General features: G+C 37.4%; 2 protein-coding genes across 16 annotated transcripts in view; both read left to right on the forward strand.

Annotated features, from left to right (window-relative positions):
- Positions 1-14,244, forward strand: part of caskb (calcium/calmodulin-dependent serine protein kinase b) — a 103,836-nt gene extending 89,592 nt beyond the window's left edge. For 9 of the 15 annotated variants that reach the window (XM_056243525.1, XM_056243526.1, XM_056243529.1 and 6 more), the window contains 4 exons: positions 10,978-11,058; positions 11,170-11,372; positions 11,442-11,525; positions 13,322-14,244. In XM_056243525.1, coding sequence (XP_056099500.1) covers positions 10,978-11,058; positions 11,170-11,372; positions 11,442-11,525; positions 13,322-13,498 — 545 coding nt within the window. In that variant the 3' untranslated portion in view covers positions 13,499-14,244. Of the gene's footprint in view, positions 1-10,977; positions 11,059-11,169; positions 11,526-13,321 lie in introns of all 15 variants that reach the window. The other 6 variants (XM_056243520.1, XM_056243519.1, XM_056243524.1 and 3 more) reach the window with 1 other exon arrangement.
- A 1,190-nt stretch (positions 14,245-15,434) lies between these two features.
- The window catches only part of LOC130078043 (probable ubiquitin carboxyl-terminal hydrolase FAF-X), a 64,245-nt gene continuing 62,972 nt past the window's right edge, over positions 15,435-16,707 (forward strand). The window contains exon 1 of the mRNA XM_056243513.1: positions 15,435-15,558. The gene's annotated coding sequence lies outside the window, so the exon portion shown is untranslated. The remainder of the gene's footprint in view (positions 15,559-16,707) is intronic.

Here is a 16,707-nt window from a genome sequence, read left to right on the forward strand (position 1 = left end):
GATCAGAGAACATTCAAAAGTAACGTTCAGAGAACATTCAAAAGTGTAACGATCAGAGAACATTCAAAAGTGTAACGATCAGAGAACATTCAAAAGTAACGATCCGAGAACATTCAAAAGTAACGATCCGAGAACATTCAAAAGTAACGTTCAGAGAACATTCAAAAGTAACGATCCGAGAACATTCTAAAGTAACGATCAGAGAACATTCTAAAGTAACGATCAGAGAACATTCAAAAGTAACGATCAGAGAACATTCAAAAGTAACGAGAACATTCAAAAGTAACGATCAGAGAACATTCTAAAGTAACGATCAGAGAACATTCTAAAGTAACGATCAGAGAACATTCTAAAGTAACGATCAGAGAACATTCAAAAGTAACGATCAGAGAACATTCAAAAGTAACGATCAGAGAACATTCAAAAGTAACGATCAGAGAACATTCTAAAGTAACGATCAGAGAACATTCTAAAGTAACGATCAGAGAACATTCAAAAGTAACGATCAGAGAACATTCTAAAGTAACGATCAGAGAACATTCTAAAGTAACGATCAGAGAACATTCTAAAGTAACGATCAGAGAACATTCTAAAGTAACGATCAGAGAACATTCAAAAGTAGCGATCAGAGAACATTCTAAAGTAGCGATCAGAGAACATTCTAAAGTAACGATCAGAGAACATTCAAAAGTAGCGATCAGAGAACATTCAAAAGTAACGATCAGAGAACATTCAAAAGTAACGATCCGAGAACATTCAAAAGTAACGATCAGAGAACATTCAAAAGTAACGATCAGAGAACATTCTAAAGTAACGATCAGAGAACATTCTAAAGTAACGATCAGAGAACATTCAAAAGTAACGATCAGAGAACATTCAAAAGTAACGATCAGAGAACATTCAAAAGTAACGTTCAGAGAACATTCAAAAGTGTAACGATCAGAGAACATTCAAAAGTGTAACAATCAGAGAACATTCAAAAGTAACGATCCGAGAACATTCAAAAGTAACGTTCAGAGAACATTCAAAAGTAACGATCCGAGAACATTCTAAAGTAACGATCAGAGAACATTCTAAAGTAACGATCAGAGAACATTCAAAAGTAACGATCAGAGAACATTCAAAAGTAACGATCAGAGAACATTCTAAAGTAACGATCAGAGAACATTCTAAAGTAACGATCAGAGAACATTCAAAAGTAACGTTCAGAGAACATTCAAAAGTAACGATCCGAGAACATTCTAAAGTAGCGATCAGAGAACATTCTAAAGTAGCGATCAGAGAACATTCTAAAGTAACGATCAGAGAACATTCAAAAGTAACGATCAGAGAACATTCAAAAGTAACGATCAGAGAACATTCAAAAGTAACGATCAGAGAACATTCTAAAGTAACGATCAGAGAACATTCAAAAGTAACGATCAGAGAACATTCAAAAGTAACGATCAGAGAACATTCAAAAGTAACGATCAGAGAACATTCTAAAGTAGCGATCAGAGAACATTCTAAAGTAGCGATCATAGAACATTCTAAAGTAACGATCAGAGAACATTCAAAAGTAACGATCAGAGAACATTCTAAAGTAACGATCAGAGAACATTCTAAAGTAGCGATCAGAGAACATTCTAAAGTAGCGATCAGAGAACATTCTAAAGTAGCGATCAGAGAACATTCTAAAGTAACGATCAGAGAACATTCAAAAGTAACGATCAGAGAACATTCAAAAGTAACGATCAGAGAACATTCAAAAGTAACGATCAGAGAACATTCTAAAGTAACGATCAGAGAACATTCAAAAGTAACGATCAGAGAACATTCAAAAGTAACGATCAGAGAACATTCAAAAGTAACGATCAGAGAACATTCAAAAGTAACGATCAGAGAACATTCAAAAGTAACGATCAGAGAACATTCAAAAGTAACGATCAGAGAACATTCAAAAGTAACGATCAGAGAACATTCTAAAGTAACGATCAGAGAACATTCTAAAGTAGCGATCAGAGAACATTCTAAAGTAGCGATCATAGAACATTCTAAAGTAACGATCAGAGAACATTCAAAAGTAACGATCAGAGAACATTCAAAAGTAACGATCAGAGAACATTGTAAAGTAACGATCAGAGAACATTCTAAAGTAGCGATCATAGAACATTCTAAAGTAACGATCAGAGAACATTCTAAAGTAGCGATCAGAGAACATTCTAAAGTAGCGATCATAGAACATTCTAAAGTAACGATCAGAGAACATTCAAAAGTAACGATCAGAGAACATTCAAAAGTAACGATCAGAGAACATTGTAAAGTAACGATCAGAGAACATTCAAAAGTAACGATCAGAGAACATTCAAAAGTAGCGATCAGAGAACATTCTAAAGTAGCGATCAGAGAACATTCTAAAGTAACGATCAGAGAACATTCTAAAGTAGCGATCAGAGAACATTCTAAAGTAGCGATCAGAGAACATTCTAAAGTAGCGATCAGAGAACATTCAAAAGTAACGATCAGAGAACATTCAAAAGTAACGATCAGAGAACATTCAAAAGTAACGATCAGAGAACTTTCAAAAGTAACGATCAGAGAACATTCAAAAGTAACGATCAGAGAACATTCAAAAGTAACGATCAGAGAACATTCAAAAGTAACGATCAGAGAACATTCTAAAGTAACGATCAGAGAACATTCAAAAGTAACGATCAGAGAACATTCAAAAGTAACGATCAGAGAACATTCAAAAGTAACGATCAGAGAACATTCTAAAGTAGCGATCAGAGAACATTCTAAAGTAGCGATCATAGAACATTCTAAAGTAACGATCAGAGAACATTCAAAAGTAACGATCAGAGAACATTCTAAAGTAACGATCAGAGAACATTCTAAAGTAGCGATCAGAGAACATTCTAAAGTAGCGATCAGAGAACATTCTAAAGTAGCGATCAGAGAACATTCTAAAGTAACGATCAGAGAACATTCAAAAGTAACGATCAGAGAACATTCAAAAGTAACGATCAGAGAACATTCAAAAGTAACGATCAGAGAACATTCTAAAGTAACGATCAGAGAACATTCAAAAGTAACGATCAGAGAACATTCAAAAGTAACGATCAGAGAACATTCAAAAGTAACGATCAGAGAACATTCAAAAGTAACGATCAGAGAACATTCAAAAGTAACGATCAGAGAACATTCAAAAGTAACGATCAGAGAACATTCTAAAGTAACGATCAGAGAACATTCTAAAGTAGCGATCATAGAACATTCTAAAGTAGCGATCAGAGAACATTCTAAAGTAGCGATCATAGAACATTCTAAAGTAACGATCAGAGAACATTCAAAAGTAACGATCAGAGAACATTCAAAAGTAACGATCAGAGAACATTCAAAAGTAACGTTCAGAGAACATTCAAAAGTGTAACGATCAGAGAACATTCAAAAGTGTAACAATCAGAGAACATTCAAAAGTAACGATCCGAGAACATTCAAAAGTAACGTTCAGAGAACATTCAAAAGTAACGATCCGAGAACATTCTAAAGTAACGATCAGAGAACATTCTAAAGTAACGATCAGAGAACATTCAAAAGTAACGATCAGAGAACATTCAAAAGTAACGATCAGAGAACATTCTAAAGTAACGATCAGAGAACATTCTAAAGTAACGATCAGAGAACATTCAAAAGTAACGTTCAGAGAACATTCAAAAGTAACGATCCGAGAACATTCTAAAGTAGCGATCAGAGAACATTCTAAAGTAGCGATCAGAGAACATTCTAAAGTAACGATCAGAGAACATTCAAAAGTAACGATCAGAGAACATTCAAAAGTAACGATCAGAGAACATTCAAAAGTAACGATCAGAGAACATTCTAAAGTAACGATCAGAGAACATTCAAAAGTAACGATCAGAGAACATTCAAAAGTAACGATCAGAGAACATTCAAAAGTAACGATCAGAGAACATTCTAAAGTAGCGATCAGAGAACATTCTAAAGTAGCGATCATAGAACATTCTAAAGTAACGATCAGAGAACATTCAAAAGTAACGATCAGAGAACATTCTAAAGTAACGATCAGAGAACATTCTAAAGTAGCGATCAGAGAACATTCTAAAGTAGCGATCAGAGAACATTCTAAAGTAGCGATCAGAGAACATTCTAAAGTAACGATCAGAGAACATTCAAAAGTAACGATCAGAGAACATTCAAAAGTAACGATCAGAGAACATTCAAAAGTAACGATCAGAGAACATTCTAAAGTAACGATCAGAGAACATTCAAAAGTAACGATCAGAGAACATTCAAAAGTAACGATCAGAGAACATTCAAAAGTAACGATCAGAGAACATTCAAAAGTAACGATCAGAGAACATTCAAAAGTAACGATCAGAGAACATTCAAAAGTAACGATCAGAGAACATTCAAAAGTAACGATCAGAGAACATTCTAAAGTAACGATCAGAGAACATTCTAAAGTAGCGATCAGAGAACATTCTAAAGTAGCGATCATAGAACATTCTAAAGTAACGATCAGAGAACATTCAAAAGTAACGATCAGAGAACATTCAAAAGTAACGATCAGAGAACATTGTAAAGTAACGATCAGAGAACATTCTAAAGTAGCGATCATAGAACATTCTAAAGTAACGATCAGAGAACATTCTAAAGTAGCGATCAGAGAACATTCTAAAGTAGCGATCATAGAACATTCTAAAGTAACGATCAGAGAACATTCAAAAGTAACGATCAGAGAACATTCAAAAGTAACGATCAGAGAACATTGTAAAGTAACGATCAGAGAACATTCAAAAGTAACGATCAGAGAACATTCAAAAGTAGCGATCAGAGAACATTCTAAAGTAGCGATCAGAGAACATTCTAAAGTAACGATCAGAGAACATTCTAAAGTAGCGATCAGAGAACATTCTAAAGTAGCGATCAGAGAACATTCTAAAGTAGCGATCAGAGAACATTCAAAAGTAACGATCAGAGAACATTCAAAAGTAACGATCAGAGAACATTCAAAAGTAACGATCAGAGAACTTTCAAAAGTAACGATCAGAGAACATTCAAAAGTAACGATCAGAGAACATTCAAAAGTAACGATCAGAGAACATTCAAAAGTAACGATCAGAGAACATTCAAAAGTAACGATCAGAGAACATTCAAAAGTAACGATCAGAGAACATTCTAAAGTAACGATCAGAGAACATTCTAAAGTAGCGATCAGAGAACATTCTAAAGTAGCGATCATAGAACATTCTAAAGTAACGATCAGAGAACATTCAAAAGTAACGATCAGAGAACATTCTAAAGTAACGATCAGAGAACATTCTAAAGTAGCGATCAGAGAACATTCTAAAGTAGCGATCAGAGAACATTCTAAAGTAGCGATCAGAGAACATTCTAAAGTAACGATCAGAGAACATTCAAAAGTAACGATCAGAGAACATTCAAAAGTAACGATCAGAGAACATTCAAAAGTAACGATCAGAGAACATTCTAAAGTAACGATCAGAGAACATTCAAAAGTAACGATCAGAGAACATTCAAAAGTAACGATCAGAGAACATTCAAAAGTAACGATCAGAGAACATTCAAAAGTAACGATCAGAGAACATTCAAAAGTAACGATCAGAGAACATTCAAAAGTAACGATCAGAGAACATTCTAAAGTAACGATCAGAGAACATTCTAAAGTAGCGATCATAGAACATTCTAAAGTAGCGATCAGAGAACATTCTAAAGTAGCGATCATAGAACATTCAAAAGTAACGATCAGAGAACATTCAAAAGTAACGATCAGAGAACATTGTAAAGTAACGATCAGAGAACATTCAAAAGTAACGATCAGAGAACATTCAAAAGTAGCGATCAGAGAACATTCTAAAGTAACGATCAGAGAACATTCAAAAGTAACGATCAGAGAACATTCAAAAGTAACGATCAGAGAACATTGTAAAGTAACGATCAGAGAACATTCAAAAGTAACGATCAGAGAACATTCAAAAGTAGCGATCAGAGAACATTCTAAAGTAGCGATCAGAGAACATTCTAAAGTAACGATCAGAGAACATTCTAAAGTAGCGATCAGAGAACATTCTAAAGTAGCGATCAGAGAACATTCAAAAGTAGCGATCAGAGAACATTCTAAAGTAACGATCAGAGAACATTCAAAAGTAACGATCAGAGAACATTCAAAAGTAACGATCAGAGAACATTCTAAAGTAACGATCAGAGAACATTCTAAAGTAGCGATCAGAGAACATTCTAAAGTAGCGATCATAGAACATTCTAAAGTAACGATCAGAGAACATTCAAAAGTAACGATCAGAGAACATTCAAAAGTAACGATCAGAGAACATTGTAAAGTAACGATCAGAGAACATTCTAAAGTAGCGATCATAGAACATTCTAAAGTAACGATCAGAGAACATTCTAAAGTAGCGATCAGAGAACATTCTAAAGTAGCGATCATAGAACATTCTAAAGTAACGATCAGAGAACATTCAAAAGTAACGATCAGAGAACATTCAAAAGTAACGATCAGAGAACATTGTAAAGTAACGATCAGAGAACATTCAAAAGTAACGATCAGAGAACATTCAAAAGTAGCGATCAGAGAACATTCTAAAGTAGCGATCAGAGAACATTCTAAAGTAACGATCAGAGAACATTCTAAAGTAGCGATCAGAGAACATTCTAAAGTAGCGATCAGAGAACATTCTAAAGTAGCGATCAGAGAACATTCAAAAGTAACGATCAGAGAACATTCAAAAGTAACGATCAGAGAACATTCAAAAGTAACGATCAGAGAACTTTCAAAAGTAACGATCAGAGAACATTCAAAAGTAACGATCAGAGAACATTCAAAAGTAACGATCAGAGAACATTCAAAAGTAACGATCAGAGAACATTCTAAAGTAACGATCAGAGAACATTCAAAAGTAACGATCAGAGAACATTCAAAAGTAACGATCAGAGAACATTCAAAAGTAACGATCAGAGAACATTCTAAAGTAGCGATCAGAGAACATTCTAAAGTAGCGATCATAGAACATTCTAAAGTAACGATCAGAGAACATTCAAAAGTAACGATCAGAGAACATTCTAAAGTAACGATCAGAGAACATTCTAAAGTAGCGATCAGAGAACATTCTAAAGTAGCGATCAGAGAACATTCTAAAGTAGCGATCAGAGAACATTCTAAAGTAACGATCAGAGAACATTCAAAAGTAACGATCAGAGAACATTCAAAAGTAACGATCAGAGAACATTCAAAAGTAACGATCAGAGAACATTCTAAAGTAACGATCAGAGAACATTCAAAAGTAACGATCAGAGAACATTCAAAAGTAACGATCAGAGAACATTCAAAAGTAACGATCAGAGAACATTCAAAAGTAACGATCAGAGAACATTCAAAAGTAACGATCAGAGAACATTCAAAAGTAACGATCAGAGAACATTCTAAAGTAACGATCAGAGAACATTCTAAAGTAGCGATCATAGAACATTCTAAAGTAGCGATCAGAGAACATTCTAAAGTAGCGATCATAGAACATTCTAAAGTAACGATCAGAGAACATTCAAAAGTAACGATCAGAGAACATTCAAAAGTAACGATCAGAGAACATTCAAAAGTAACGTTCAGAGAACATTCAAAAGTGTAACGATCAGAGAACATTCAAAAGTGTAACAATCAGAGAACATTCAAAAGTAACGATCCGAGAACATTCAAAAGTAACGTTCAGAGAACATTCAAAAGTAACGATCCGAGAACATTCTAAAGTAACGATCAGAGAACATTCTAAAGTAACGATCAGAGAACATTCAAAAGTAACGATCAGAGAACATTCAAAAGTAACGATCAGAGAACATTCTAAAGTAACGATCAGAGAACATTCTAAAGTAACGATCAGAGAACATTCAAAAGTAACGTTCAGAGAACATTCAAAAGTAACGATCCGAGAACATTCTAAAGTAGCGATCAGAGAACATTCTAAAGTAGCGATCAGAGAACATTCTAAAGTAACGATCAGAGAACATTCAAAAGTAACGATCAGAGAACATTCAAAAGTAACGATCAGAGAACATTCAAAAGTAACGATCAGAGAACATTCTAAAGTAACGATCAGAGAACATTCAAAAGTAACGATCAGAGAACATTCAAAAGTAACGATCAGAGAACATTCAAAAGTAACGATCAGAGAACATTCTAAAGTAGCGATCAGAGAACATTCTAAAGTAGCGATCATAGAACATTCTAAAGTAACGATCAGAGAACATTCAAAAGTAACGATCAGAGAACATTCTAAAGTAACGATCAGAGAACATTCTAAAGTAGCGATCAGAGAACATTCTAAAGTAGCGATCAGAGAACATTCTAAAGTAGCGATCAGAGAACATTCTAAAGTAACGATCAGAGAACATTCAAAAGTAACGATCAGAGAACATTCAAAAGTAACGATCAGAGAACATTCAAAAGTAACGATCAGAGAACATTCTAAAGTAACGATCAGAGAACATTCAAAAGTAACGATCAGAGAACATTCAAAAGTAACGATCAGAGAACATTCAAAAGTAACGATCAGAGAACATTCAAAAGTAACGATCAGAGAACATTCAAAAGTAACGATCAGAGAACATTCAAAAGTAACGATCAGAGAACATTCAAAAGTAACGATCAGAGAACATTCTAAAGTAACGATCAGAGAACATTCTAAAGTAGCGATCAGAGAACATTCTAAAGTAGCGATCATAGAACATTCTAAAGTAACGATCAGAGAACATTCAAAAGTAACGATCAGAGAACATTCAAAAGTAACGATCAGAGAACATTGTAAAGTAACGATCAGAGAACATTCTAAAGTAGCGATCATAGAACATTCTAAAGTAACGATCAGAGAACATTCTAAAGTAGCGATCAGAGAACATTCTAAAGTAGCGATCATAGAACATTCTAAAGTAACGATCAGAGAACATTCAAAAGTAACGATCAGAGAACATTCAAAAGTAACGATCAGAGAACATTGTAAAGTAACGATCAGAGAACATTCAAAAGTAACGATCAGAGAACATTCAAAAGTAGCGATCAGAGAACATTCTAAAGTAGCGATCAGAGAACATTCTAAAGTAACGATCAGAGAACATTCTAAAGTAGCGATCAGAGAACATTCTAAAGTAGCGATCAGAGAACATTCTAAAGTAGCGATCAGAGAACATTCAAAAGTAACGATCAGAGAACATTCAAAAGTAACGATCAGAGAACATTCAAAAGTAACGATCAGAGAACTTTCAAAAGTAACGATCAGAGAACATTCAAAAGTAACGATCAGAGAACATTCAAAAGTAACGATCAGAGAACATTCAAAAGTAACGATCAGAGAACATTCTAAAGTAACGATCAGAGAACATTCAAAAGTAACGATCAGAGAACATTCTAAAGTAACGATCAGAGAACATTCAAAAGTAACGATCAGAGAACATTCTAAAGTAACGATCAGAGAACATTCTAAAGTAGCGATCAGAGAACATTCTAAAGTAGCGATCAGAGAACATTCTAAAGTAGCGATCAGAGAACATTCTAAAGTAACGATCAGAGAACATTCAAAAGTAACGATCAGAGAACATTCAAAAGTAACGATCAGAGAACATTCAAAAGTAACGATCAGAGAACATTCTAAAGTAACGATCAGAGAACATTCAAAAGTAACGATCAGAGAACATTCAAAAGTAACGATCAGAGAACATTCAAAAGTAACGATCAGAGAACATTCAAAAGTAACGATCAGAGAACATTCAAAAGTAACGATCAGAGAACATTCAAAAGTAACGATCAGAGAACATTCTAAAGTAACGATCAGAGAACATTCTAAAGTAGCGATCATAGAACATTCTAAAGTAGCGATCAGAGAACATTCTAAAGTAGCGATCATAGAACATTCAAAAGTAACGATCAGAGAACATTCAAAAGTAACGATCAGAGAACATTGTAAAGTAACGATCAGAGAACATTCAAAAGTAACGATCAGAGAACATTCAAAAGTAGCGATCAGAGAACATTCTAAAGTAACGATCAGAGAACATTCAAAAGTAACGATCAGAGAACATTCAAAAGTAACGATCAGAGAACATTGTAAAGTAACGATCAGAGAACATTCAAAAGTAACGATCAGAGAACATTCTAAAGTAGCGATCAGAGAACATTCTAAAGTAGCGATCAGAGAACATTCAAAAGTAACGATCAGAGAACATTCAAAAGTAGCGATCAGAGAACATTCTAAAGTAGCGATCAGAGAACATTCAAAAGTAACGATCAGAGAACATTCTAAAGTAGCGATCAGAGAACATTCAAAAGTAACGATCAGAGAACATTCAAAAGTAGCGATCAGAGAACATTCTAAAGTAGCGATCAGAGAACATTCTAAAGTAACGATCAGAGAACATTCTAAAGTAGCGATCAGAGAACATTCTAAAGTAGCGATCAGAGAACATTCTAAAGTAGCGATCAGAGAACATTCAAAAGTAACGATCAGAGAACATTCAAAAGTAACGATCAGAGAACTTTCAAAAGTAACGATCAGAGAACTTTCAAAAGTAACGATCAGAGAACATTCAAAAGTAACGATCAGAGAACATTCAAAAGTAACGATCAGAGAACATTCTAAAGTAACGATCAGAGAACATTCTAAAGTAGCGATCAGAGAACATTCAAAAGTAACGATCAGAGAACATTCAAAAGTAACGATCAGAGAACATTCAAAAGTAACGATCAGAGAACATTCAAAAGTAACGATCAGAGAACATTCTAAAGTAACGATCAGAGAACATTCTAAAGTAACGATCAGAGAACATTCAAAAGTAATGTTCCCAGAATGTTTGAAGAATGATACAATGGAATGTTTCCTTAACTTGCGCATAAAGAAGTTTTTAGATGTTTTGAGTGTTCAGAGATCGTGTGTGTGTGTGTGTGTGTGTCCGCAGGCGCTCACGGAGTCGGCCGGAGACACATCAAGAACACTCTCATCGCCAAACACCCGGACAGATTCGCGTATCCCATCCCACGTAAGACTCGCTCCATCATTCGCACGATTGACTCGCATGACGCTCCTGTGCGACTAACCGCTCTCTCACACACACACACACACACACACACCACACACTTCTCCCCAACAGACACGACCAGACCTCCGAAGAAGGACGAGGAGAACGGGAAGAACTACTTCTTCGTGTCACATGACCAGATGATGCAGGACATCTCCAACAACGATTACCTGGAGTACGGCAGCCACGAGGACGCCATGTACGGCACGCGGCTGGAGACGATCCGGCAGATCCACGAGCAGGGCCTGGTGGCGATCCTGGACGTGGAGCCGCAGGTACGGGCCGGCCCGGATCCTCCCGCTGTCTCCCCGAGCGCTTCTGACGAGCTTGCGTTGTGTTCACAGGCGCTGAAGGTTCTGCGGACCGCCGAGTTTGCGCCGTACGTTGTGTTCATCGGGGCGCCAACCATCACTCCCGCCATGACCGAGGTGAGCTCACACACACTCACGCTCACACACACTCACACACACACACACACACACACACACACACTCACACCCACACACACTCACACACACACATACTCACACCCTCACACACACACATACTCACACACACACACACACCTCTAACACACATACTCACACCCACACTCACACAAACTCACACACACACACACACATACTCACACCCACACACACTCACACACACACATACTCACACACACACACACACACACGCTCACACACACTCACACACACGCTCACACTCACGCTCAAACACACTCACACACTCACTCTCACACACACACACACACTCACACACACACTCACTCACACACACACTCACTCACACACACACATACACACGCTCACACACGCTCACTCTCACACACACTCACGCTTCACTGCATGCTGCATGTGTGTTGACTGGTTCTGTTCTTGCGTCTCCGGGATGCTCTCAGATCCCTAGATGGTGCAGGAAACTTCCTGTAAGTAAAGTGTGTGTCGGCGAGTCGCTCCATGACAGGCGCTCCGTCACACACACTCATGCATAAGAGCCTCAGCAGCTTTTGAAGATCTCTGATGTGTGATTGGTCCATCCAAATGCAATGTTTCAGAGACGATCTTTAAAATATAGTTTCTCTCTATAAAGTCAGTCAAACCAAAAAGTATTCAGACACCGGATATCATTTTTGATATTGTTTCACTAGTGTGATCAGGACACTATAGTTCATTAATGTGAGTGAGGATCGCAAAATAGAGTAAACTGTGACATATTAGACCCAAATATTCTTCATACAGCGTCTACCAGTGACATTTGGCACCAGAAATGACTCCTCCACTTTGAGCTGATCATGTTTTCTTCAGTGTGTTTTCTGTAATTGCTAATGCTCTTTTTACACACACACTGAACAACATGAAGCATTGCTTGGTCACTGGTTGAGCTAAACTGGTATTATCTAATTGTGTAGTTAAATTTAACAGCTGACAGATATTCAACATAACTCATGTGTGAGAGTCTAACAGAAGGACGGACAAAACCAGTCAAATATCCACTGAGTTCTGCTCATATTTATCACCATTTTCTAAACTATAGCGAATAAACTGATAATGTGAGAGATGTTGGAGTGTCTGAGTAATGCTGGTTCGACTGTAGATGCAGAAACTGCTCCAGGTTTCTGCCGAATGCTGAATGGATATGCATGAGTTCACACGGGCTTCTCTCCTGGAGTGACTCGCTCAGGCGGAAGTGTGTGTGGTAGATCGCAGGTTCTGTTGCGCTTCAGTTGTTGTACAGTAGCTTCACATATGCTAACTCTGCTGTAAACAGAGATCGGCCGATAATCGAGGTTCCCGATATTTAAGCTTTTTATTCATATAAAATATATTTATAACACATTTTTCTTAAATATATACATGCATGTGTGTGTATTTATATATACTAAATAATTAAACAGCACACACACATATATTATGTAAACAAACGTTTATTTTGGACGATTAATCGTTGCACACACTATTTTGTATGCAAGGAGGGAGCGAAATTTCAGAGATCACAGTAGTAAGTGTTAAATAAAACCATTTGTTCAATACAGTGCTGTTATAATTCTCAAAAACAGGAATCAAACAATAAATATCGGTTATCATAAACATGCAAATAATCTGTATCGGTCGATCTCCAGCTGTAAAGAAGTGTGATTGTTCAGTGATTAGTGTTGTTGTGTACATGTATCAGTGTGTGCTCCTCCAGTGATGTGTGTGTGTGTGTGTGTGCTCCTCAGGACGAGTCTCTGCAGCGGCTCCAGAAGGAGTCCGAGGCGCTCCAGCGCTCATACGCTCATTACTTCGATCAGACGGTCATCAATAACGAGATCGACGACACCATCCGCATGCTGGAGGAGGCCATCGACCTGGTGTGCAGCACTGCGCAGTGGGTGCCCGTGTCCTGGGTGTACTAGCCACACACACACACACACGCACGCCACGGACTACCAGCGCCGAGTGTTGTATATACCTATACATATATAAATATCTATAAATATGAATATATAAGTCATAGATATGGTCCTGTACTAATACCGAGGGGGTTGATGACATTTTATACTGTTTTCTTTTTAAATGTACGAGACGGCGTCTCTGAGCAATGATGAGCACAGTCTGTCAATCAAACCTTAGCTGTGGGCGTGGCTTCGTGACTCCACCCACTGACGGTGTACAAGCACAGCTCACACACACACACACACACACACCCCTCTGTTTACAGTAGGTTTGCACAAGGGCAGCTCTTCCTCGGTTGCTCCTCTTCCTCGATGTGTCCGTGTCTCTCCCGAATCCGGACGGACGCTTCCCTCTTCCCAGTGTTAGTGACGTGTTTGTAAATGTCCTGGATTTGATTTCTTGTGCGGAAACGGGGTGGAAAATATTCATTCCTAGATCGATCCTTTCAGAAAATGTGCTGTCTTAAAAGAGTATTATTGTTTTACTCCCGAGAGGATTTTACTGTGTGTAAATGTTTCAATGGTGCGTTCCTTTTGCGGTTGAAATGAAGTAGTGTGTGTATAAACAACTGAACAGACTGTGTGAACTCTTCATTTCATATTGCCCTGTGTACATGATCTCTGCAAAGGACAAAACTGCTCTTCGATATGTTTTTTTTAATCTATTTCCTTTCATGTGTTGAATAAGTAAATTGCTTTTGAAATCAGGTCATGCATGTTGTTTTTGTCAATGATGATGATTTAAAACTTAAACTTTTATTTATTTATATAGCAGATTTAATAGCAACGTTGTTGCCATAGCTCATATTCTCCAGCAGATGGTGCTGTTTCACACATGCACATCACGTGGTGTCTCACACACATCTAAATATACAGCTCTAACTGAGAGAGAGTGTGTATAAATTCAGAAATCTGATCAATGTTTTATAAGCAAAGTATGAAACCGTTTTTAGTTGGTTTAATAACACAGACAGACAGAGTTGGGCTTGCTTATTATTTTCATGAAAATATAAAGCAACTTCTTAAAAAAAAAAAAAAAAATCTGATGATGAAGCACGTTTCAACACGTGATGATGAAGATGATGGGGGTTTAAACTGCTCATATTTCTCCAGTAGATGGTGCTGTTTCACTCATGCACATCACGTGGTGCCTCACACACAACCAGCCCTAATAACTGGGTGTGTGTAAAGTCAGAAATCTGACCAATGCTTTATAATGCAAAGTCTGAAAACGTTTAATAATGTCTGATGGTTTAATAATACAGACAGAGTTGGGCTTGTTTATTATTAGTATTAAGGAAATATATAGCAACTTTTTTCAAATGTTTTTCCAACAAAACAAAAAAAACGGTTTGATGGTGAAGCTCACGGTTAAACACGTGACAACGTGATGACGTCATCGTCTTCCGGGTCCTGTGCTCGCGCTGTCACTCACTGACGCCTCCTGCCGGAATAACAACAACACACACACACACACACACTGATCAAACCTCGGGTAAAATATTCACACCAGCGGCTCAGGAATCCTGACAGCGACTCTCAGTAGTGTTGTCTAGGTAGGCAACACACTATTTTGTGAGGCTTTAAGACGCGGCCGCGGGCATTTAAACATCAAACGGGCCGCGCGTCATTCTAGAAGAACCGAATATCAGTTGAGCATTAAAGCCATCATCACACACCGGGCCCGTTAGTGCTGGTTGAGTGAGTAGTTAGTTGTGTGATGGTCTGAGGGGGGGCGCGCGCCTGGTGACGCAGGAAAAACAGCCGAAACGCGCGAAACAAACACTGACGGACTGCAGGAGCGCGCCGCGGGTGAGCGATGAGTGACGTGTGTTTCTCATTGTTAAGTGACACTACAAACATGAGCTCGAAAAACCAAACATGAGCTCGCGCGCGTCTGACACGTTTATCCGCTCCTGTGAACCGGTTTTCTGTGTGTTTGCGGAGCAAAATGGCTGCTGACTGACACACACACACGATTAAACACAGACTGAGCGGCCTGTTTTGAGCTCGTGTGTGCGGTAAGGTTGACATGATGAGGATGATATGAGAGAGAGAGAGAGAGAGAGAGAGCGCGCGCGAGTGTCGCGCCATTTATGAGGTGGAGCAGCGGTTAGCATGATAGCACTGATGCTAACAGGCCTCAATAACACCCGCACGAACACAATGACAGATTCTAACTAAGCGTCACGAGGCGTACTTTTATGCGGTTGTTTGAATGTGCTCGTGTTTGTTTTGTAATGTTTATCTTGTAATGTTTGTCTGTGCTGGAATATAAACGTTAAGAACGCGAGCGGAATGCTAATGCTAACGTTAGCGGTTTCAGAAACCGGCCTTTAAAGTGATTCTTTATCAGATTAAATAGCTAATAATTACTGTCATTTGAACGTGTGTCTGTAACAGATCGGTGTGCTGCTACAGGAATGTGATGCTAATGGAAGAAGACTATGTAGTGTAAAAGCTCTATTGATCAGCGCTGTTTCCTCGTCAAGGTGATTGACAGCTCGTCATGTTGATATTTACATGTTACGTGTGTGTGTTGTGAGATGAGAAACGTGTTTCATAATGAAGTCTCGCCGTTTTATGTGCAATTTCTCCAAATATACAGTTAAGAGGATGGACTGCATTTGAGCCTTTGATATTAATATCATATGTTTCTGGCGGAGGACGGAGAGTGGGATCTCCTGGAAAGCAGAGCTCGGGTTTAGATGCCAGATATGGCTCATGAAGGCAGCGGAATATTTACATGTAAAAGGCCAAATATATTTTGTCAAAATTCCCTATATAGTAATTGGACAATGTTTCGTTTCTGTTATGTTGCATTTCCACTGTATTTCTCTGTGCTGCAGGTGTATTATTTAGATGTGTTATATACATTTTATATGGCAAGCCGTTTTAACTTTTATTCATTTCCAGGATATGAATACTATATCAACAATTGTATTTTCACTAGTGAAATGTCACCATAGACTGCCATTTAAAATTAATTGTTAATATCAAGAATTGATTTCCTACTAGTAGAAATATAATTTTTGATATCAATAATTACATTGTTACTAGTAAAAATGCGAATTCCTGATATCAATAATTAAATTATCACTAGTCTAAATGTCTATTCTTGATATCAACAACTGAATTGCTACTAGTAAAAATTTTCATTTTTGATATCT

Source organism: Rhinichthys klamathensis, unplaced genomic scaffold (assembly GCF_029890125.1).
Source record: "Rhinichthys klamathensis goyatoka isolate OS25496 unplaced genomic scaffold, OSU_Roscu_1.1 h1tg000802l_1, whole genome shotgun sequence".
NCBI classification, from domain to species: domain Eukaryota; kingdom Metazoa; phylum Chordata; class Actinopteri; order Cypriniformes; family Leuciscidae; genus Rhinichthys; species Rhinichthys klamathensis.